At 44.2% G+C, this 23543-nt stretch overlaps 1 protein-coding gene across 1 annotated transcript; it reads left to right on the top strand.

Annotated features, from left to right (window-relative positions):
• The first annotated feature begins 1797 nt into the window (after positions 1–1797).
• Positions 1798–22723, top strand: CASC3 (CASC3 exon junction complex subunit). The gene is made up of 14 exons (XM_044248047.1): positions 1798–2049; positions 2412–2439; positions 2770–2807; positions 13510–13668; positions 13759–13910; positions 14415–14591; positions 15015–15700; positions 17676–17734; positions 18397–18511; positions 18754–18852; positions 19106–19320; positions 20119–20241; positions 20370–20433; positions 21072–22723. The coding sequence occupies exons 1-13, from the start codon at positions 1819–1821 to the stop codon at positions 20391–20393; spliced, it is 2106 nt and encodes a 701-aa protein (XP_044103982.1). The 5' UTR covers positions 1798–1818; the 3' UTR covers positions 20394–20433; positions 21072–22723.
• Positions 22724–23543: the final 820 nt, after the last annotated feature.

The raw sequence follows: 23543 nt of genomic DNA, 5'->3' as shown, positions 1-23543 counted from the left end.
TGATTTCCCCTTCACAACATTCCAGACAAATGAAGTCCAGCTTTTGTTTTAATTCTTCATTTTTTTTCTATGCATTTTTTTGAAGATTTTATTTATTTGACAGAGAGATCACAAGTCAGCAGAGAGGTAGGCACAGAAAGAGGGGGAAGCAGGTTCCCCACTGAGCAGAGGGCCTGATGCAGGGCTGGATCCCAGGACCCTAATATCTTGATCTGAGCTGAAGGCAGAGGCTTTAACTCACTGAGCGACCCGGGCACCCCTATGTATTTTTTCCTAAATGTAGAAAATCCTTTCTCACTGATAAAATCTAACTTCCTATAACTGCAACCCATTGGTTCTTGATATGCCTTTCAGGGAGATGAAAAAAGATCCAATTCTTTCTCATTGTCTCTTGAATAGTTAAATTGCTGTGGCTATCTCAAATCTTCTCTTCATGTAAACATTCAGAGAGCTTACACTTGTTCCTCAAAAGCAAGGATATTGAGTTTTTCAGTTCCCTCTGAGTGAACAAGCTTGCTCATGTTCATTTAAAAATTGAACCCAGACCAAACAACTGAAAGGTAAAGCATCAGATTATTACTTTCCTTATTTAGACACTAAACTTGCGGCTTCATTTGCATCAATTTACCTTGTGATAGAAAAGATCCTCCAGATCTTTCTAACACTTATTAAATCATCCATCCTCCATTTTGAACTCAGGCAGCTGGGTTTTGGAGCTGGATTTACAAGTTGTCACATTTGGCCATTTGTTTAACCAGTTGAGATCTTTTTGGATCCTGAATCTATATGAAGGCATTCAAAATGCCTCCTAGTTTCATATTGTCTATAAATTTGGTCAACATCAAATCTTTAGCCACACAACTTGTAAAGATAGTACAGAGGGCAGAAATCGGTGCAATGCGATAGTTACCTTTCACCGTTTTATATATATTATTAACGTGCACTCTTATAGGCAAACTAATAACTTAGCTTATTATGCATTTTGAATGTACTTGTTATGGTCCAAAGAAAAGAAACCCTTTTTTTTTCATTGCTGACAACCTCTTGCCAAAATCAAAGCATTCCCCTCATCTACATGTCTGGTAACCCTTAAGAAGAAAATCATGCCAGAATATTGAACCAACGCCAGTTCCCATGATCATCTCTTTTAAAATCGGTTCCAAAATCTTCGTTAAGTCTAGCATCATACCAGCCTGCACTGTGGGAGAGATGACAGCCGGGGTAGGAGGATACTAGAAGGAAGAGGACATGAGAAACACGGTAGCGCTGCAACACTAAGTCCTCGAGCTTCACTGCAGACAACTCGCTTTCCCTTCACTCTTAAACTTCCAATGGGCTGCTGTGGCAAATGTGATGCAGCACAACAGCTTTAGAGGTTTACCTTGGCTCGTGATTTTACCAAGCAATGGAACGCAGTAAAATGATCTGCTTCAAACGCGGGTAGAAACGAGAAACGGAAACAGAAAACTATGAAACAGTCCCAATGCCGCAGTGAAGCTGTGACAAGTGGTCTCCTTCCACTCGGAAGTCCCAAAATGGCTGGGCGAGGAACCGGGCCCTCAGCTCTCCTCGCCCCGGGCCCACCCAAGGGAAGACAAGGGGTCGCGGCACGCCCCCCGTACGTCACCGGTTACGTAACCCGTTCGCCGGCAAACGTGCCGCAGGGCGGCCGCCCCGCCTCTAAGCCCCTCCCACTGAAAAGCGCGGCGGCTAGTGTCGCACGTGAAGCATGCCGGGACTAGCTCCGGAGCCTCCCGGCAGTCCCCGCGACGGGCGCGGTACGTCAGGAGCTGGCCGGCGGCGGCCGTTCTTCGTAAGATGGCGGATCGGCGGCGGCAGCGGGCTTCGCAGGACACGGAGGACGAGGAGTCTGGTGCTTCGGGCTCGGACAGCGGCGGCTCCCCGGCGCGGGGCGGCGGGAGCTGCAGCGGTAGTGCTGGAGGCGGTGGCAGCGGCTCTCTGCCTTCCCAGCGCGGAGGCCGAGCGGGGGCCCTTCATCTGCGGCGGGTGGAGAGCGGGGGCGCCAAGAGCGCTGAGGAGTCGGAATGTGTGAGTACGCGCGGGTGGGGCGGTCCGGGGGGCGGGGTGTAGGTGATGATGGGAAGCTAGGAGTTAATGGTAGATGCTGGGGCATATTGTGTTAGAGAAGAGAGGTACCCCAGTGCGTCGGGAGCCCCAAGGGAGGAGGAGCTGTTAGGGATTTCTGGGGGAAGGGCAGAGCCGCTGCACAAGAAAAGCGGATGTTTATTCAGAAATTGGGGCTGGAAGTGAAGGGGCCGGACCTACCTTGGTTGCTACTTGTTAAAGATGTACCTTTCCTCATCTCCCGTTTCAAACATTTCGTGTTGAGTCTTCAGCTCCCCGCCCTTTGGAAATCAGGGAACTAACCCATGTCATCTTCTTTCGTCCAGGAGAGTGAAGATGGCATCGAGGGCGATGGTGAGTAGCATCATGACAAGTTTTTTGACCGTAAACTCAGATCACCTATTTCCACCAATTGCCATCCTCTCAGACTTAAGGATTTGGAGGAGGGTGCCACAAAGTGGCTCTTCGTTGCACAGTGCCTACAACCTACGTCTTAGCAGTATGATTTTGGGCATATCACTCTTTGACGCTGTTCCCCATTTGTAAATGGGGACTATAATTTTATCTTTCTGATAGGTTGTTGTCAGAATTGAATAAGAGTCTTGACTTAAAAAGCAATCGGGAAATGTGTTTCAAATAATTTCTGTTTATTTTCTTTCTTTACATATTTCTGTTTTCTTTCAGCTGTGCTGTCGGATTATGAAAGTGCAGAAGACTCTGAAGTGAGTGTGATAGGTTCTTTTTTGTATGGTATACAGGTTGGAAATTTTTACATGTGTTTTAAAAACATGGACACACCTGTGGTTCAAAAGTACCCATGACCTACTTGTTATTTCTCCTGTGCATTCTTCATTTATGCTTTTCAGAAACTGTCATAAAAGGTCTTGTTTACTTAGAGTGAGGGAAGTTTGGTGCATGCCTCTTCAGGTTTCAAGATTTTTTAACATTGTTAGTAGTTGCCTTTTCACCTCGTCTGAAGAAAATAAGGTTCTAAATAGGATGAGAACGTTCTGAAGCCCTTCACAGAATGACAGTTCCTTTTATGCTGCTTAGGGAATGAATCCAGCTAGTTGGATATTTTTCCCAAGTGTATCTGAAAACCTTAAAAGGGCAGGATTCTGAGTGGTTTGTAGCAGAAACACCCCTCAGTTTATAGGGAGCTTTCTCCCTCTTAAATTCAGGAGAAATTTTCCATAAGCCAAGCTTTTGTGGTCTTATGTGTGTTGGTTGGTGCACTACTGGAGATACTATGAGAATGGCTGCTTGTTTCCTGGAGTTGTTGAATAAAAAGTCCTGAGTTCTGGAATTTGGGTCATGAGTTTATAAACTTTATAGAACTTGGTACATTTTAGATTTCCATTAAGTCGTAGAGATGCAACAGTGAACGCTATACTACAATTTCTGTGTCTAGGAATGACTTAGGAAGTGAGATAAACATGCAGACAGTTATATGATGTGACATCTGCTTGGGGTAGAGTTAAGTAGGGTATTAATGGCTGAGTACTGAATCTATCTTAGGCAATCAGAATAAGTTGGAGTCAGGTCATGTTATAGGCAGAGGGAACAACAGCTGTGAAAGTCCAGACATAGGAGAGAAGACTGATTATTTGGAAACTTGAAAGTAGTTTGGTGTAGCTTTAACATTGTTGGGACAGGATGGATACCAGAAATAAAGGCAAATGAGTGAACAGGGGCCAGATCATGAAGGGGTTTACTTGTTCCTTTTCTTCATTATGTACCTGCTCTGTGCCAGGAGTTGTACTAGGCCCTGAAATAAAAGACATGGTTCTCCCCTCCTGGAATTTTCATTTTGGGGAAAGACAGACAATTAAACAAGTTATCACAGTAATGTTTGGTAAGTGTCACAATATCAGAAGCATAAAGTGTTTTGGGAGCGCATGGCAGGGCTAGCGAACTAACTGTTTGGAGATGCTTAGAGGATGAGATGTTAAGATAGAGACTTGAAAGGTGAGTGGGCGTGAGCAGAGGGAACACTATCTGGGAAGAAGGTCTTGAAGGGATGGATGGCATGACAAGTTGGAGGATATGAAAAGTTTAGTGTGACTGGTGCTAAGTGATGGGTCTGAGTCCAAATCTTAAAATACCTTGTGAACCCAATTAAAATGGATCTGTGTTTCTTCTAGTTTTATTTTTTATTTATTTTTTTAAAAGATTTTATTTATTTATTTGACAGAGAGAAAGATCACAAGTAGACAGAGAGGCAGGCGGAGAGGTGGGGGGGGGGGACAGGCTCCCCACTGATCAGAGAGCCTGATGTGAGGCTCAATCCCTGGACCCTGAGATCATGACCGGAGCTGAAGGCAGAGCCTTAATCCATTGAGCCACCCAGGCGCCCCCCCAGAGTAGCTTTTTCTAACTTCATAGAGCTCTTTCTTCTGTTGTTTTTCTGTAGTCTTTAAAAACAAAAGAAAAGAAAACATGGCTTGCTTTCTGAGATTTCCTGCTCTTGTTCCCTTTCCCAACATGTTTTGTAGCTTCTCTTCATTCCTCTTGCCCCCTCCTCAATTTGATCCTTCTCTCAAGTTTTTCTTTGGTGTGGGACCCTATCTAGAAGAGAGCCCTGTCAGTTGCTGTCAGTTGAAGGGAGCTGTCAGTTGCAAGATTTCAGAGGGGATAGACGGCTTTAGCCCTTTCAGAGCTTCTTACTGGAGGAGTCTCACATTCAAATGCTATTGGAGATACTAAGATCCATCCTAGTTGCAACCCTTTGTCTTAGTTTAGCTTTCTGTCAAATACCTGTTGATTAATTCAGGCTTCTCCTGTTCTCAGGTCCATTTACTACTCGTCTCTCTTGAGTACGGACACTAGTCTGATGCAGGTCTTATGGGTCTTGGTGCTTTATTCCTGTGTACTCATATTTTGGCATCTGGGGGATACTTTGTAACCTAGTTTTGGTATAAATGTTGTTTTTAAAGGGTTTAAATGGGGGCATCTAGGTGGCTCAATGGGTTAGGGCCTCTGCCTTCGGCTCAGGTCATGGTCCCAGAGTCCTGAGATTGAGCTCCGCATCGGGCTCTCTGCTCAGCAGGGAGCCTGCTTCCCTCTCTCTCTGCTTGCCTCTCTGCCTACTTGTGGTCTCTGTCAAGTAAATAAAATCTTTAAAAATAAAATAAAATAAAAAAATAAAGGGTTTAAATTAGGACTTTGATTTTGCTAGCTAGAAGCCCTCATTTCATGTGGAGATTTGAAGGGGTCAGAAACTATGCTGCTCACTCTGGAAAACAACATGGAGATTCCTCAAAAAGTTGAAAATAGATCTACCCTACGACCCAGCAATCGCACTACTGGGTATTTACCCTAAAGATACAAATGTAGTGATCCGAAGGGGCACATGCACTCAAATAGTTATAGCAGCAATATCCACAATAGCAAACTATGGAAAGAACCTAGGTGTCCATCAACAGATGAATGGATAAAGATACTATGCAGCCATCACAAGAAATGAAATCTTGCCATTTGCAACGATGTGGATGGAACTGAGAGGGTATTATGCTGAGCGAAATAAGTCATTCTGAGAAAAACAATTATACGATCTCCCTGATACAAGGAATTTGAGAGGCAGGGTAGGAGCTTGGGGGGTAGGGAAGGAAAAAAATGAAACAAGATGGGATCAGGAGGGAGACGAACCATAAGAGACTCTTAATCTCACAAAACAAACTGAGGGTTGGTGGGGGGAGATGGGTATGGAGAGGGTGGTTGGATTATGGACATTGGGGAGGGTATGTGATATGGTGAGTGCTGTGAAATGTGTCAGCCTGATGATTCACAGACCCATACCCCAGTCTGTGTTTTTGTGTAATGTGTATTTCCTGGGGGAAATAATACATTATATGTTAATAAAAATAATTAATTATATTAAAAAAAAAAAACAACTATGCTGCTGCCATTTTCCCAGAATCTTCCAAGAGGATTTTTTTAAAGAGACTTGACTGTGAAAAGGAGGCTAGAGAGATGGTGGCTGGAAAAAAGACTATGAGGTCGGGGCGCCTGGGTGGCTCAGTGGGTTAAGCCACTGCCTTCGGCTCAGGTCATGGTCTCAGGGTCCTGGGATCGAGTCCCACATCGGGCTCTCTGCTCAGCAGAGAGCCTGCTTCCCTCTCTCTCTCTCTGCCTGCCTCTCCGACTACTTGTGATTTCTCTCTGTCAAATAAATAAATAAAATCTTTTTAAAAAAAAAAAAAGACTATGAGGTCAAGAGAGGTTTTGGTGGTTATTTTTTTCACATTGGAGAATCAGGTATGGTTAAAAATTGAAGGAAGGAGTGGAAAGGGAAAGAAGAGAGGCAGTAGATAATAAGCTGACTGGTGTCCTTGATTGACTTTGTGAAACAGCCATAGGAAACATTTTCTTTGGTAATTATAGAGAGGTGGGAAGGAAAGGTATGGAGGAAGGAAACTGCTATTCTCTTCTTCATTTTGTTTTCCTTATGAAATAGAAAGAAAGACATCGAGTAGGGAGGTTAGTGGAGGGAGGATCAGGGGAGGAATTTTCAGACTAAAGGAGGTTTAAGTAGTTGAGGTTGGAGGTGGCACTGATGTGTAAGGTTATATGACTTTTTTTTTTTTAAGATTTTATTTATTTATTTGACAGAGAGAGAGATCACAAGTAGGCCGGGAAGCAGCAAAGAGAGAGGAAGGGAAGCAGGCTCCCAGCTGAGCAGAGAGCCTGATGGTTGCGGGGCTTGATTCCTGGACCCTGAGATCATGACCTGAACCAAAGGCAGAGGCTTTAACCCACTGAGCCAGCCAGGCGCCCCTATATGACCTTTTTTTAAAATCCCTTCTTTGATGATTAGTAGTCTGGCTGTAGACAAAAAAGGCAGACATTTAAGTTGATCCGGTCCTGGGCACAGGGGAGTGGCAAGGTACTTGGTGATTGGAACTTAGTAGTGATTGAAGTGAATAGGCCATGGAGACTAAAGAGAGAGGAAAGTTTTAAAAAAAAGAGAGGAAGGTGTGGAATAAGACTGGTAGGGAGAAAGTGGAAGGATCAAAGGAATGGATATCTTAAGTTGGAGATGAGAGGATAAGCGAATAAGAATAGGAGTAAAAGACTGGGGTTTTTTGGTGTGTTTTTCTTGTTTTTTTTTTTTGTTGTTGTTGTTGTTTGTTTGTTTTAATGTAAACTCTAGGGGCTTTTGGGTCTCTCAGTTAAGCATCTGCCTTCAGCTCAGGTCATGATCTCTAGGGTCCTGGGATCAAGCTGAAAGTCTGGCTCCCTGCTCAGCGGGGAGCCAATTTCTCCCTCTCCCTCTGCTGCTTCCCTTGCTCATGCTCTCTCACTCTCTGTATATCAAATAAGTAAATAAAATATTTTTAAAAATAAGATAAAAAAAATGAATAAACTCTACTCTCCCAACACGGGCCTCAAACTCATGACCCTGACATCAGTCGTGCTTGCTCTACAGGCTGAGGCAGCCAGGGGCCCCTAGGCAGGTTTTTTTTGTTGTTGTTTTTGTTTTTTTTTTTTAAGCAGCTTTATTGAGATATAATTTGCATACCATAAATTTATTTAAAATGTACAGTTCCGTGGGGTTTTTTGTATATACATAGATATATGCAGTTATTACCACGATTAGTTGCAGGACATTTTCATCACCTTGAAAAAAAACCTTGTATCCTTTAGCTTTTACTCCCCCTGCCCCTTAGTTCCTCCATCCTCATCCCCTGGTCCCTAAGCAATTACACATCTACTTTTTGTGTCTAGGAGTTTTCCTATCCTGGCCTTCCATATGAATGGAATCATAATATATGAATTTTTGTGACTGGATTCTTTCACTTAACATTATGTTTTCACAATTTTCATCCATGTTGTACCATGTATCAGTACTTAATTCCTTTTTATGGCTGAGTAACATTACATTGTATGGGTTTACCACATTTTCTTTATCAGTTCATTCATTGATAGACATTGGGTTTCTATTTTTTTATGTATTATGAATAATGTTACTATAAATATTAGCGTACAAGTTTTTGTGTGGATGTGTGTTTTCATTTCTTGGCTATATATCTAGGAATGGAGTTGCTGAGTCATGGTAATTTTTTTCTTTTTTAAATCTTTTTTTCCCTCAAAGATTACTTTTTTTTTTTTTTTTTTTTAAGATTTTATTTATTTGACAGAGAGAGACACAGCGAGAGCAGGAACATAAGCTGGGGAAAGGGGAGAGGGAAAACAGGCTTCCTGTCGAGCAGGGAGCCTGATGTGCAGCTTGATTCCAGGACCCTGGGATCATGATCATGAACTGAGCTAAAGGCAGTCACTTAACAACTGAGCCACCCAGGTGCCCCAAAGATTACTTTTCATTTGTTTATTTGAGAGAGAGAGACAGCAAGCATGAGAAGGGGGAGGGGCAGAGGGAGAGGGACAAGCAGATTTCCCACCAAGTGAGAAGCCTAAAGCAGGACCTGATCCCAGGATCATTGCCTAAGCCAAAGTCAGATGCCTCATCCACTGAGCTACCCAGGTGCCCCATGGTAACAGTGTTTAATTTTCTAAGGAACTGTCCCAACTGTTTGCAAAGGCAGCTGCACCATTTTACATTCCCAACAGCAATATATGGAAATTCCAATTTCTTCATGTACTCACCAGCATGTAATTTTCTTGCCTTGACTTTTTGATTCTAGCCATCCTAGTAAGTATGAAATGGTGCCTCATTTTGATTTGCACTTCCCTGATGACTAATGATGTTGAGCAGTTTTCCTTATATATCTTCCATTTGTGTATCTTCCTTTGAAAACATGCCTAATTGGACTCTTGGTCCATTTTTTAATTGGGCTGCCTTTTAATTGAGTTGTAAGAAATTTTTTTTAAGGTTTTTATTTATTTGAGAGAGAATGAGAGAGAGAGAGCATGAGAAAGGGGAGGGTTAAGGGGAGAAGCAGACTCCTCCCCAAACAGGGAACCCAATGCCGAACTTGATCCCTGGACTCCAGGATCATGACCTGAGCTGAAGGCAGTTGCTTAATCAACTGAGCCACCCAGGTTCCCTTGAGTTGTAAGAATTCTTTATAAAATATTCTTGATTAAAGTTCCTTATCAGGGGGCACCTGGGTGGCTCAGTGGGTTAAAACCACTGCCTACGGCTCAAGTCATGATCCCAGAGTCCTAGAATCGAGCCCCGTATCTGGCTCTCTGCTCAGCCGGGAGCCTGCCGCCGCCTCTTTCTCTGCCTGCCTCTCTGCCTACTTGTGATCTCTCTCTGTCAAATAAATAAATAAAATCTTAAAAAAAAAAAGTTCCTGGGGCGCCTGGGTGGCTCAGTGGGTTAAGCCGCTGCCTTCGGCTCAGGTCATGATCTCAGGATCCTGGGATCGAGTCCCACATCAGGCTCTCTGCTCAGCAGGGAGCCTGCTTCCTCCTCTCTCTCTCTGCCTGCCTCTCTGCCTACTTGTGATCTCTCTCTGTCAAATAAATAAATAAAATCTTTAAAAAAAAAAAAAAGTTCCTTATCAGATACATGATTTGCACATCTTTTTTTTCCCTATTCTTTGGGTTTTCTTTTTACTTTCTTGATGGTGTCAGGTTTCAGTTTTTATCAAGTCCAGTGTATATTTTTTCTTTTTGCTCTTGCTTTTGATGCCCTCAGAAGGCTTTTCTGAATCCTTGCCAAAACCAGAGTCGTGAAGATTAACTCCTATGTTTTCTTGTAAGAGTTCTATAGTTTTAGCTCTTATATTTAGGTTTTTGATCCATTTTGAGTTAAAAAAAATTTTTTTTTGAGAAAGAGAGCCCAAATAGGAGGAGAGGAAGAGGGAGAAGTTGACTCTCCACTGAGTGGGAATCCTGACTGGGGGCTTGATCCCAGGACCGTGGTATCATGACCTGAGCTGAAAGCAAACACCTAGCCGACTGAGCCACCCAGGTGCCCCAATTTCTTTTTAAGATATATTTATTTGAGAGAGAGAGAAACAGCATGCGTGCACGCAGTGGGGAGTGACAGCGGGAGAGAGAAAGTTTTTTTTTCAGATTTTATATATTTCTTTGACAGAGCACAAGCAGGGGGAGGGGGAAAGCAGCAGGCAGAGGGAGAGGGAGAAGCAAGCTCTCCACTGAGCAGGGAGCCTGATAAACTGGGCTTGATCCCAGGACCCTAGGATCATGACCCAAGCCAAAAGCAGATGCTTAACTGAGCACCACCAGGGAGTGAGAGGCTTAAGCAGACTCCTCACAGAACATGGATTCTGAAGGAGGGGTCAGTCTCACAACCCTGAGATTACCACCTGAGCCAAAACCAAAAGCTGGATGCTTAACTGACTGTGCCACCATTTTTTGAGTTAATTTTTGTATATGGAGTGAGGTAAGAGTCTTAAGGTCAGTTTTTTGCACGTGGCAGTTTTTTTTTTTTTAAATATTTTTATTTATTTATTTGACAGAGATCACAAGTAGGCAGAGAGGCAGGCAGAGAGAGAGAGAGGAGGAAGCAGGCTCCCTGCTGAGCAGAGAGCCCGATGCGGGACTCGATCCCAGGACCCTGAGATCATGACCTGAGCCGAAGGCAGTGGCTTAACCCACTGAGCCACCCAGGCGCCCCGCACGTGGCAGTTTTGATCAAAGGAGTATGTAAGAGTTTTTAAAGAGAAGCAGGTCTACTTTTAAAAAAATGTACAGCATAAAAATGAAATGTATAGGGGTGCCTGGGTGGCACAGTTAAATGTCCTGACACTTGGTTTCAGCTTGGGTAGTTATCTCAGGGTTGTGAGATGGAGCCCCACATTGGGCTCCATGCTCAGCATGGAATCTGATGGAAGTTCTCTCTCTCTCCCCCTGCCCCTCCTGCTTGTGCTTTCCTTCTCTCTCAATAAATAAATCTTTATAAATAAATAAAGTAAGTTAAGTAAAATGTACAGGATGGTTCTCCTGGTTGACTCAGTGAGCAGAGCATGCCACTCTTGATCTCAGGGTCATGAGTTCAAGCCACATGTTGGGTATGGGGCATACTTTAAAAAAAAAAATGTAGGGGCGCCTGGGTGGCTCAGTGGGTTAAAGCCTCTGCCTTTGGCTTGGGTCATGATCCCAGGGTTCTGGGATCGAGCCCCGCATTGGGCTCTCTGCTCGGCAGGGAGCCTGCTTCCTCCTCTCTCTGCCTGCTTCTCTGCCTACTTGTGATCTCTGTCTGTCAAATAAATAAATAAAATCTTTTTTTTTTTTTAATGTATAGCAGTTCCAGATTTGACTTGTTTGGAGTGTGGCAATGGAAGCAGATGCCTGTAGCAGAGGTGAAGACTGTGAGCACCTTGCCAGTCTTCTGGGTCAGTGGCAGGGTGGGCTGATGCAAGGCATAGAGGTGTGGCTAGCTGACAGGAGCTTCACTGGATTAGGAGTTTAAAGTGAGGCTGGAGAACTTAGATCTAGAAGAGATACTGAGAATGAGGAAGATAAGAACTCTACCTCATACTCTTGAGATATGTAGGGAATGAAAGAATGGGCTAAAACTTCTGTGTGAGAATGCTACCAGGGAAGCAGTTGTTTTAGGGGAGAGCTAAACTTCAGACTTGGGAAGAGCATTCATTGAAGATAAAATCAGCAGTGGAGGAGTTTGTCTCTGGAAAGGATTTTGGTGTCAGCTCTTGGCCAGAGTGTGATCTTGGGGTAGCACCTTTTGGCTTCAGTAGGTGCCAGATTTTAACTCTAATTTGTAGTCTCCTCAGCATTACCCTGTTTGTATCTTTCTGTCCTTCCCTGGAAATAAAATTAGTTTCTCATTTGGAATAAAAGAGTTGCCTCATTTGACATTCCACCATGGACTGGAGGGGGTAGAGCATAAAACAAAGTTCTCTCATTAATCATGCTAATACTATTTTAAGATGTTTGAATTCAGTCTCTGTGTGTGTGTTTGGTGGGGACTAATGAATTAAGGTCACATACGCATATCGAACAGGACTTGCAGTTTCGTCTTCAGGACTTGCAGTTTCGTCTTCAGAACATGCAGGGAACATAGGATCAGGGAAAGAACTAAAGGATTACTACCCATCTATCGCCATGTCAAGGAGAGGGATAACTCTTGACTGAGGGGACATGGGAAGAATCAAGGGTGCTTGGTTATTAAAAAGCTATGGGTAAGGCACCTGGTGGCTCATTTGGTTAAGCAACTGCCTTCATCTCAGGTCATGATCCTGGAGTCCCAGGATCAAGTCCAGCATTGGGCTCCATGCTTGACAGGGAGTCTGCTTCTCCCTCTGACCCTTACCCTTCTCATGCTCTCTCTCTTTCTCTAATTCTCTCTCACTCTCAAATAAATAAATAAGGTCTTTAAAAAAAAAATCTTAAAAAAAAAAAACGGTGTGGGTAGGTGTTGCCTGGGTGGTTCAGTCAGTTCAGCATCTGCCTTTGGCTCAGGTCGTGATCTCAGGGTCTGGGGATCAAGCCCCACATTAGGCTCCATGCCCAGTGGGGAATTCACTTGTCCCTCTCCCTCTGCCCCTCATCCCTGCTCGTATTCTCTCTCTTGCTTGCTCTGCTCTCATTCAGATAAAATCATACAGGGGCGCCTGGGTGGCTCAGTGGGTTAAGCCTCTGCCTTTGGCTCAGGTCATGGTCTCAGGGTCCTGGGATCGAGCCCCGCATTGGGCTTTCTGCTCAGCAGGCAGCCTGCTTCCCCTGCCACCTCTGCCTGCCTCTCTGCCTACTTGTGATCTGTTTCTCTCTGTCAAATAAATAAATAAAATCTTAAAAAAAAATGTAATCCACTCTTTCCTTATTTGAGAGTAAATAGTGCCTTGAGAAATCATAGTGTTATTATTTGCAAGTTCAGTAGTTGAGCTTATTATTTATAGACTAAATCTACATCTCCCACCTTTATGTAGTACTGTTTTTGAATATATAAATTAATGCAATGTAAATTTATCTTGATGTATTGAATGTATAGTAGTTGTTTGTCATACGTTTTTTCAGTCAGTGGATATTATACCAAGTTACTGTCTAATGGAGATCCATGAAAATTATAGAGCCTAAAAAGAAGGTCCACATAATCTAAAAGGTTGAGAATCTGCCTAAACCATTTTGAGATGGGAGAATTCACAACTTGAGTACAAGTGTAATTTTTAGGCCCTGCATGTTTTAAGAAACAATCCATGAAGATAGAGAGAAATTATCAACATCACCTTCTGTATTCTAGGCAGTTTAAATCCTCCCTTTCATATTTCCTGGGCTCCTTCCCCAGAGGCTACCAATGTTAACATTTCCTTCCATGTCCTGGAAAACTTATATGGATCTGTATAAATGTATGTACATTTATTTTTTCTATTGTGCTTTTTTTAAGTGCCCCATCCTTCAGAAATTTTAGTAAGAATATTGATATGTTTGTTTTTAATTATTACATTATATTAAAATTTCATTAGAAAATGTTCACTTAAAGAATGGGAAGAAAAATGCACCATTTTGAACTGACAGGGTAACTTTTTTCAGGGTGAAGAAGGGGAATATAGTGAAGAGGAAAACTCCAAAGTGGAGCTGAAATCAGAAGCCAATGATGCCGCTAATTCTTCAGCAAAAGAAGAGAAAGGAGAGGAAAAGCCCGACACTAAAGGCACTGTGACTGGAGAGAGGCAGAGCGGGGATGGACAGGTCAGTGTTCACCAAAGGCCTCCACTTTGGGGGTCAGAATAAAGGCTCTTAACCTTGGAGAGAATAAGGAGCCCTTTATCTGTCTTCTAGGAGAGCACAGAACCTGTGGAGAACAAAGTGGGTAAAAAGGGCCCTAAGCATTTGGATGATGATGAAGACCGGAAGAACCCAGCATACATACCCCGGAAAGGGCTTTTCTTTGAGCATGATCTTCGAGGACAAACACAGGAGGAGGAAGTCAGGTAACAGCCTCTTGTTGCTTCTGTGTAGTACATATTTAGTGCTTACTATAGGCCAGGCACTTTGCTAATTTACTGCTCACAGTACTTTAAGATTATTATGATTATCATTTTTGTACAAATGAGAAAAGTGAGGCTTAGGATCTTTGGTAACTCTTGGTGGAGGAGCTGGGATCTGAATACATACTTCACTGTCTTCTTTAGTATGAGGCTCAAGACTCTGGGACATTGTGTAAGTACTTGTGTAAGCTGCTTTACAAGCAAGAGATGTTTTCAGGGTGCCGAGTAGTTTGAGGTAGTCTCCCCTTATTTCTGTGCGTGTTCTGTTTGAGCCCAGCAGGCCCTGCAATGTTGTGATTCACTCTTGATTTTGTGCGCTCCATCTGGGAAGATGGGGAGACCAGTGAAGTTCTTCCTGTTTCTCTGCACAGCCTTCTTTTTTTTGTGTGTGTGTCTTTACATGGCAGAGTCTGCCTACCTAAGATACTTCTCCCTGGTTTTATCCAGACCCAAGGGGCGTCAGCGAAAGCTCTGGAAGGATGAGGGTCGCTGGGAACATGACAAGTTCCGGGAAGATGAACAAGCTCCAAAGTCCCGACAGGAGCTCATTGCCCTTTATGGCTATGATATCCGCTCAGCTCACGATCCCGATGACATCAAACCCCGAAGAATCCGGAAGCCTAGGTGAGAAAGTTTTGGTTTACACTGTTTATATTTGTAGAAAGAACTCTGCCTTTTATTTATTTATTTATTCATCTATTTATTTATTTACTTTCAAGATTTTATTTATTTATTTGACAGAGGGAGATCACAAGTAGGCAGAGAGGCAGTCAGGAAGAGAGATGGGGAAGCAGACTCCTGGCTAAGCAGAGAGCCCAATGTGGAGCTCGATTCCAGGACCCTAAGACCATGACCTGAGCTGAAAGCAGAGGCTTAACCTGTTGAACCACCCATGCGCCCCAGAACTCTGCTTTTTAAAATGCCATTCCAGCCTGTAATTCAGTGGATGAGGAATATGGGAAGTCTCCCTGACCCTCAGTTTAGATCTTTAGTGGTCTCTCTTATTATTATTTCTTTTCTTAAGACTTTGTCGTTCCATTTATTCAGGTTTGGGAGTCCTCCGCAAAGAGATCCAAACTGGATTGTTGAGCGACCAAACAAGTCCCATCGCCATCAGGGTCCTGGGGGCACCCTACCACCAAGGACATTTATCAATAGGAATGCTGCAGGGACTGGCCGAATGTCTACTCCCAGGAATTACTCTCGATCTGGGGGCTTCAAGGAAGGCCGTGCTGGTTTTAGGCCTATGGAGGCTGGTGGGCAGCATGGTGGTCGGTCTGGTGAGACTGTTAAACATGAAGGCAGTTACCGATCACGGCGCCTAGAGCAGACTCCTGCGCGGGACCCATCTCCAGAAGCTGATGCTCAGGTGCTTGGCAGTCCCGAGAAGGAAGAGGCGACCTCAGAGATACCAGCTGCTGCTCCGGACACTGTACCACCAGCCCCTGACAGGCCTGTTGAGAAGAAATCCTACTCCAGGGCAAGAAGAACCAGAATCAAAGCTGGAGATGCAGTCAAGATTGCAGAAGAGGTGCCCCCTCCACCCGAAGGGCTAAACCCAGCACCTCAAGTCCCAGAAACGACCCCTCCTCCACCTGCTAAGACTGGAAACTGGGAGGCTCCAGTGGATTCAACAACAAGTGGACTTGAGCAAGACGTGGCACAACTAAATATAACAGAACAGAATTGGAGTCCCGGGCAGCCTTCATTCCTGCAACCACGTGAGCTTCGTGGTAGGTACTTTAGGGTTAGTGACTAGCTTTTTACCTTGTTCATCATTGGGTTTGTGGGTATGGGATTTAGGTCTCAGGGATATGGGGTCTGACAAATATCTTTGTTCTCATTGAAAGAAACAGATGGATTCGTGGGTATATTCATCCAAAGACCTCAGAGAAGTTTTATCTGTTACCCAAGACTACCCCTACTACTTGGCCTACTATTACCTGACTAGTCATCGATACGGAGCTCCTGCATACAGAATCTTTTACCCATTCTCTGTAGGAAAAGTTGGAAGATGGTGGCAGTAGTCTTATTATATGAGCTAATGGTTGAATGTTTGAAGGCAGAGACAGACTTACTTGAATTTGGATGAGAATTGTCTAGTCTCTTTGAAAGGAAAGCCCAAAGAAATTCCTTAATGGAGAACTAGGCTGCCCTATAGAACTTTCATAGTGTCAGAAGTTTTTGAATATTTGTATTGTGGCCAGAGTGACTGAGGAACTGAACTTTTAATTAATTGAGATTTAAATAATAATATGTGGCTACTGGATATCACAATGGACAGCATAGTTTTAGAAGCTGGGACCTATTTACCATCGTTCTTGCCCATCTGTCTTTGTCTCCCTCCAGTCAGGTAGATAAAAGGATCCTTTCCTTAATTTCTGAAATCTGATTTGAATTTAAAAATTGATAATCCTCATTTGGACTGGGAATTTCTTTCTTTCTCTCTCTCTCTCTTTTTTTTTTAAGATTTTATTTATTTATTTGACGGAGAGATCACAAGTAGGCAGAGAGGCAGGCAGAGAGGTGAAGGGGGAAGCAGGCGCCCCACTGAGCAGCGAGCCCGATGTGGGGCTCGATCCCAGGACCCTGGGATCATGACCTGAGCCGAAGGCAGAGGCTTAACCTACTGAGCCACCTAGGTGCCCCTGGACTGGGAATCTCAGCATCCTTTTCTGGTGTGCATGATTTTTGAATACCAAAAACCTGTGTAGCCTAAACTGGACCTGGAGTTAATCATAGGATGAGAACTGTACCCTTCTACAGATACCTTATTACCTTTGGAAGACAATCTCTAAAATACCCTTTTTTTGTCCTGAGTCATTTTCAGCCAGAGAGGAGTATCTTCCCAGACTTCCAGCCTAGAACTCTGTGGCCAAGAACAGTTGGGCACATTCACAGAATGTCCAGTTGTTTCTCAAACTAGGGCTGAGATTTTTTCAATATGTTTGATAATGGACTGTGATTATAACCTCCCAGGGATTCTGTACTGGGAAATATTTAGTGGGAAAATTGCATTTTCTCATTGAGGTCCTTTTTTCCCCACATTTAAAGGCTTTTTATTGTTGTACTCAGCTTGCATACAAGTAGGGGCAAATTTCCAAATGCAGAGATACTTTATTATTATTTTTGTTTCATTTTGTTTTTTAAAAATTTTATTTATTTATTTGACAGATCACAAGTAGGCAGAGAGGCAGTGCAGGGAGAGAGGGTGAAGCAGGTTCCCCACTGAGCAGAGAGCCCAATGTGGGGCTTGATCCCAGGACCTTAAGACCATGACCTGAGCTGAAGGCAGAGGCTTAACCCACTGAGCTACCCAGGCAACCCGCAGAAATACTTTAAAAGGGATTTTGTCAGTTTATTTTTTTTTATTTTTATTTTTTAAAGATTTTATTTATTTATTTGACAGAGAGAGATCACAAGTAGGCAGAGAGGCAGGCAGAGAGAGAGAGAGGAGGAAGCAGGCTCCCCGCTGAGCAGAGAGCCTGATGTGGGACTCGATCCCAGGACCCCAAGATCATGACCCGAGCCGAAGGCAGCAGCTTAACCCACTGAGCCACCCAGGCGCCCCCGGATTTTGTCAGTTTAAAAGAAGAAAGCAGTTCCCCATGTTGTATTCTTTAACTTGTCAGTTTTCTTGATGTTCTCTTTAGTCCCACTCATACCTATCTGCTCTTAAGCCGTGAATTTTGTTTTGCTGTGTCACAGGTATGCCCAACCACATACATATGGGAGCAGGACCTCAGTTTAACCGGATGGAAGAAATGGTACAGAAAGGGAGAGGGAGTAGTTGGGGGAGGGGGCTGCATGCAACAACTATTCATGGTTTAAACTAAGATAACATTTTGGGAGTCAGTGTTTCATTGATTTACCCATATTTCTTTTAATTTGGCTCTCCAGAAAGGGTAGCAGGGCCCAGGTTTAGATCTTGATGTTTCTCGTTGGTTTTTCAATTCATTTTGCAAATCCTCTTTTCTTTCCTCTATTTTTTTTAGAAAGAGTGCAGAGCAGAGGGTGGGGGAGCAGTGCGAAGGGAGACAGAGAAGGAGAACCTAAGCAGTTCCCCATGCTCAGCTCAGCACAGAGCCCAATGTGGTTCTTGATCTCCTGACCTTGAGATCATTACCTGAACCAAAATCAGAAGTTGGACACTTAGCCTACTGAGCCCAGGCACTTCTACTCTTTTTTTTTTTTTTAATTTTTTTTTCTTCCTTTATTTAAGTAATCTCTATACCCGTATGGGACTCAGTCTCACAACCCCAAGATGAAGAGTTGCATGCTCTTCTGACTGGGCCAGTCAGGCGCCCCTCATTTTGCAAATACATATGCAATGTACCAGGTGTGTGTTTTGTAGCATCTGAAGGAAGGTGGAACTTGATATGAGAGTCAGCTCTCTGGGAGTCTTTTTGCTCAGACCTCTTTATTTCAGGGTGTCCAGGGTGGGCGAGCCAAACGCTATTCATCTCAGCGGCAAAGACCTGTGCCAGAGCCCCCTGCTCCTCCTGTGCACATCAGTATCATGGAGGGACATTACTATGATCCATGTGAGTTTTTTCTTATTATTGGCACACCTTTCTTGGCAACCCAGAGTGAACTAAGAGACCAGCCTCTTGCCTTCTGAGTTTTCCTTCTAACTTCTCACAGTGGTTATCAGACATTGTCTGGCTGCTGTTTTCTTCACTTGGAAAATTGAGAACATCTTTTAAAGGGTTTGGGGGACAAGGAGATTTGCCCATGTGATATGAAGAGTGAGGGTTTATGAGAGTCCCAATGTGATATCTTACAGTGCAGTTCCAGGGACCAATCTATACCCATGGTGACAGCCCTGCCCCACTGCCTCCCCAGGGCATGATTGTGCAGCCAGAAATGCACCTTCCCCACCCAGGTAAGCTTTGCCCCTCTGCTTGTATTTTTCCAGTACATGAGGATATGTGTTGGGGGCTTCACAGACTCCATCCTCCTGAGCTCTGTGTTGCTTGCTCACAAGGCTAGCCACTCCGGCTGCTTGGGCAACAAACTCGTCTTGAGTCCATCCTGAGGACTTCCATCCTGAGTCTGTGCTGAGCAGGGCAGCCAAGCCATCCCATGGAAATGAATCTGTTCTCTGTTTCAGTTTTTGTTTTCCTCTTCCTGTGCAGGTTTACATCCCCACCAGACTGCGGCACCTCTGCCCAATCCAGGCCTCTATCCCCCACCAGTGTCCATGTCTCCAGGGCAGCCACCACCTCAGCAGTTGCTTGCTCCTACTTACTTTTCTGCTCCAGGCGTCATGAACTTTGGTAATCCCAGTTACCCTTATGCTCCAGGGGCACTGCCTCCCCCACCGCCACCTCATCTGTATCCTAATACGCAGGTGAGATGGCTAATGAGCAGATTTTTCTAGGTACACATCCTTTAAATCAGATAAGCATGTGGTATGGGGAGAATGCTCAATTTGAGAGAACATTTCATTGCCACTGATTTTGCGTGTGGCGCCAGGATGCCTCTTGGTGGTCAGGAGCTGGAAATGCAGCTTATGTAATGCCCATCATCTGTTTATTCTCTTTTGTTTGTTTCTTTTTTCTTTCTTTTTAAAGATTTTATTTATTTGCGAGAGGAGAGAGAGTGTGCGCAAATGTGAGCAGGGGGTAGGGGAAGAGGGAGAAGTAGACTAATGGGACTCGATCCCAGGCCCCTGGGGTCATGACCTGAGACAAGGCAGTTGCTTAACGGACTGAGCTGCTTAGGCGCCCTCTTCTGTTTCTTTAATGGTGTTTCATTCAAGTGCTTCGGTATGTCTTGGGTGTCCATGTCTGCTATTTATTCAGTTGAATGGAGAAGCTGTATTATCCTTACACTCCCTGTACTGCTTAACTCCCAACACGTTGACACCATCCGGTGTGTGAAGTGTCACCATTGAGCTCAGCCTCTTCCATTTTTCAGTTGATGGTAGGAATCAGAGAAAGCTAAGTAGTACTTTAAAGAAGTACAAACCAGAACATAATTAGGATATAGTAAGGCAGAAATGAATAATCACTTATTTTAAAGGGGAACAGCTTAGAGATGTATAAAATTCCTGAGTACATTTTTTTACCTGAATAATGTTTCCTGTTCATCCTAGTTTAGGTGAATTTATCCCTAACTTTTTTCCTTCTACCTATTGGGGTCGCAGGCCCCATCACAGGTATATGGAGGAGTGACATACTATAACCCCGCCCAGCAGCAGGTGCAGCCAAAGCCCTCCCCACCACGGAGGACTCCTCAGCCAGTCACCATCAAGCCCCCACCACCTGAGGTATGAGAGCTGCTTCCAACATCAGTGTGCTTTCCTTTCTCCTAGATTTCTCTCCTTTTCTGGGTGTGTCTCCATGGTTGGTTGATTTTTTTAATAACTGGTAACAAATTCTAAATTTCTTATTTCAGGTTGTAAGCAGGGGTTCCAGTTAATAGGAGTTTCTAAGTATTTTAAATCAAACATCATACAAAAGTAAGTATATAGGTATTACGATCTCATAATTTCTTTTTAGAGATTTTATTTATTTATTTGAGGGCGGGGCAAGCGTGAGTAGGGGGAGGGTCAAAGGGAGAAGGATACTACCTGCTGAGCAGAGAGCCCCATGTGGGACTCAGTCCTAGGACTCCAGGATCATGACCTGAGCTGAAGGCAGTCGCTTAACCAACTGAACCACCCAGGTGCCCTGATTCTTATAAATTCTTAAAACTAATGCTCATGGTTACTTGCTTAACAATCCCCTAATTAATGTTTCAAGTTGTAATCAGGAGATATCTTATGGGGAAGCTTACAGGAGTCTCAAAATTGGCCAGCTGCTTTGTTTTGCAAATGCACTGAGCAGGGTTGAAGCAGAGATCATTGTTAACTTGGCGGAATTTCATTTGGGAAGCTGCAAAGAAAAAATGCAGGAGGATATTCTTTTTTAAGGAAAGGGGAAAATCTAAATTTGAGATGTTCGTAGCAGAACTAATTTTAAAGGTCATGAAGAAAGAACATGGGGGTTTTCTGTTGATTTGTTAGGGACTTTATTTTAAAACACATTATTTAGAAAGGTGGCTTTTTGAAAATAGCTAATGCTTTGATGATTCTTCCCTTTTCCCCACCGCTGTTAGAGAACCCAGGAAAGAAGAGAAATACAGCTGGCTGTGTACTCCCAGGAGGGCTTCAAAGATATAGGGTGGCTCCTACCAGCAAGCAGCTGAATGAGAAGGAACCCTGACCTCCTCTGAGGACAGGCTCTGTTGGAGAAAGGGACAAACAAGTGGACTTCCTCCCCTCTCTACTCTTTACTTGAGTTGGCTGTGCTCAGAGGAGCAGAGACCCAGCCAGCTCAGGCTTCTGGGTCTACATCTAGAAGTCCATGTCATTTTTTCCTGGGAAATTGAAGTGTCTTCTTCCAGGGAAGCTCGTTCTTGTTTGTTTTGTTTCTTAAGATGTTCGTTTTTAAAACCTGGCTTGCTATTTATTCATTTAGTTTCTTTCTCTCTCTGCCTTTAAATGAGACAGGTTAATTCTTCTTATTTTCTAGCTCCTCTGCTTTCACTTTTGGATTTTCCCTGCATCCCAGATAATTGAAATTTTACCAGCCAGTTTTCCCCTACCAAGCCTGCAAAGAGGTGGCCTTTCGTTTTTGGCTGTTCTTTGTTGTTGTATACTTGGATTCTCTTAATTCCTCTAACCCTATGGAAGCAGAGCCGTCCACAGAGTGTTGTGGAGAAAAGCTCAGAGTGTGTGGTAGGAGCCCAACTTGACTTCTGTTTTCAGGAATCTGAGCCTCCATCTGTCCCTTTACTGTGGTAGGCATCAGTCCTCTACTTGAGGGCAAAGTCTCTACAGTGGAGAGAGATGGCAAACCAGATGCTTTTGTGAGAAAGGGAGAGTGGAGTAAGCCTTTGCCTCTTAGGGGACTGTATTCATATAGTCCTCAGGGCTCAGTCTTTGAGGTAAGTGGAATTAGAGGGCCCTGCTTCTCTTCTTTCCATCCCTCCTATGACACCCCCTTTCTAGTTGCTATGGACCAATGCATCTCTCTAGAGGCAGATACTGTCCAGCAAGCTACCTTGTACTTTACGGTTGCTCTTCTTGTCTTTCCTGCTACAAGTGTTTTAGATGTTACTACCTGATTTTCCCCAAGTTCTGCTCCTGTCCTTGCAAAACATCTGGGCTTCAGGCCTAAGGAAACCAGTCACTTTCGGGGCAAGGGTTCCTCCCTCTTCCTCCCTATCCACGGCGCTGAACCACTCCCCTGCTGCCTCTGCAGGAGAAATTCCTGTTGCTGCAGCACTTGCGTCTGCCGGGAGTAACTTGGCCACTGTCCCAGTCCTACAGAACGTGAGGGAGATGGTGGTGGCTATGTCTCCCCAGGTAATGTCACTGTTTCTATTCCTTCTCTCCAGCAGCTAATCTAACCACTCTTTGAGTCACAGGTGTGGGGTGGGGAGTGGGGAGAGGCACTCAAGCTGTAGACTCCAAGGAGGAAATAACTAAGAGAGTCTTCCAGGGGTGGCTGATGGTTGTGCCTTTTGTAGGCTGTCCCCTTTGCCTTAAACCTGAAGATGTCTCCACAAGCCTGTGGGCAGCATGCCCAGATTCCCAGACCTTAAGACACTGTGACAGTTGTCTCTGTTGGTCCACTGTGTTTCGTTGCAAGAATTTCTCCATGTGTGTTGTTGTTGTTGTTTGTTACCGTTTTAAAGGGTGCACATTTGTGATCAGCATTGTGACTTGGAGATAATAAAATTTAGACTGTAAACTTGGCTCCTTTGCCAGTGTTTTGCATGAGTCTTGATTTGGGAGGGATAGGAGAGGTCTTGCTGGTTCCCCAGAGCCACAGTCACAACTCCTGCCAACTCAGGATTTGTGAAATGGAAGCCCCGAGAGGTGAGGAGCCCACAGGTGTGTCTGTACTCCCCACTGGTTATCTTCTCCTAACTCCATCGCCACATAGACCCAGGATACCATGCAGTCCCTTAGATTGGAGGTGTCAAGGACAGAAAAACTAATGAAATGCAGTTATCCTTTTCACCTTTGTTAGTGTTTGGCCAGTGAGTAAATGTGCCCGGTGTCAGTGCAGCTGTACCAGGTCCTAAATGAGGGAAGCACAGGTGGTTAGCTTTCTTCTTGAAAAGTAAAGACACATTGGCACTAACGTACCAAGAACCATAGCCTAAGAGTGAGGCTTCGCTCAGTCTTCGTCAAGGTAAAGAAAAGCAATTGAGACCATCAGCTGTCGCTTATCTTACCAAGGCCACTGGCTGGGTCTCTGACGTGCACAGGTCAGCTCCAAGCTTTGTTTCCTTTCAGATCCTGGGTGGGGCAGAAGTTTACTACAGAGTTTGATCCCAGTGTGTGTGTGTGGGTGTGGGTGCAGTTAAATTTTAATGTGGAGCTGGTGGCAACTGTTCTTGGGTACCCCAAATCCTTGTACACTGAGGGCATGGACATCCTAGTGTCTACCTTAAAACAGTTGGGATTCCCCCTACATCCTTTGGTACTGCTGCTTGAGCTGGCAGACCATGACTCTTAAACCCTATCCCTAATTCCTCTTCATGGGCCTGATCTCCTGGGGTCATGCAAAGAATGCC

This window comes from Neovison vison, chromosome 5 (genome assembly GCF_020171115.1).
Source record: "Neovison vison isolate M4711 chromosome 5, ASM_NN_V1, whole genome shotgun sequence".
In the NCBI taxonomy this organism is placed as follows: domain Eukaryota; kingdom Metazoa; phylum Chordata; class Mammalia; order Carnivora; family Mustelidae; genus Neogale; species Neogale vison.
This window is presented reverse-complemented; position numbering and strand designations above follow the sequence as displayed.

Excerpts from the sequence above, each read along its gene's own strand:
- CASC3 (XM_044248047.1), top strand. The coding sequence starts at position 1,819 with ATGGCGGATCGGCGGCGGCAGCGGGCTTCGCAGGACACGGAGGACGAG. Across the intron at positions 14,592-15,014 it reads CGAAGAATCCGGAAGCCTAG|GTTTGGGAGTCCTCCGCAAA; the intron begins GTGAGAAAGTTT and ends CCATTTATTCAG. Across the intron at positions 19,321-20,118 it reads ATCTGTATCCTAATACGCAG|GCCCCATCACAGGTATATGG; the intron begins GTGAGATGGCTA and ends TTGGGGTCGCAG.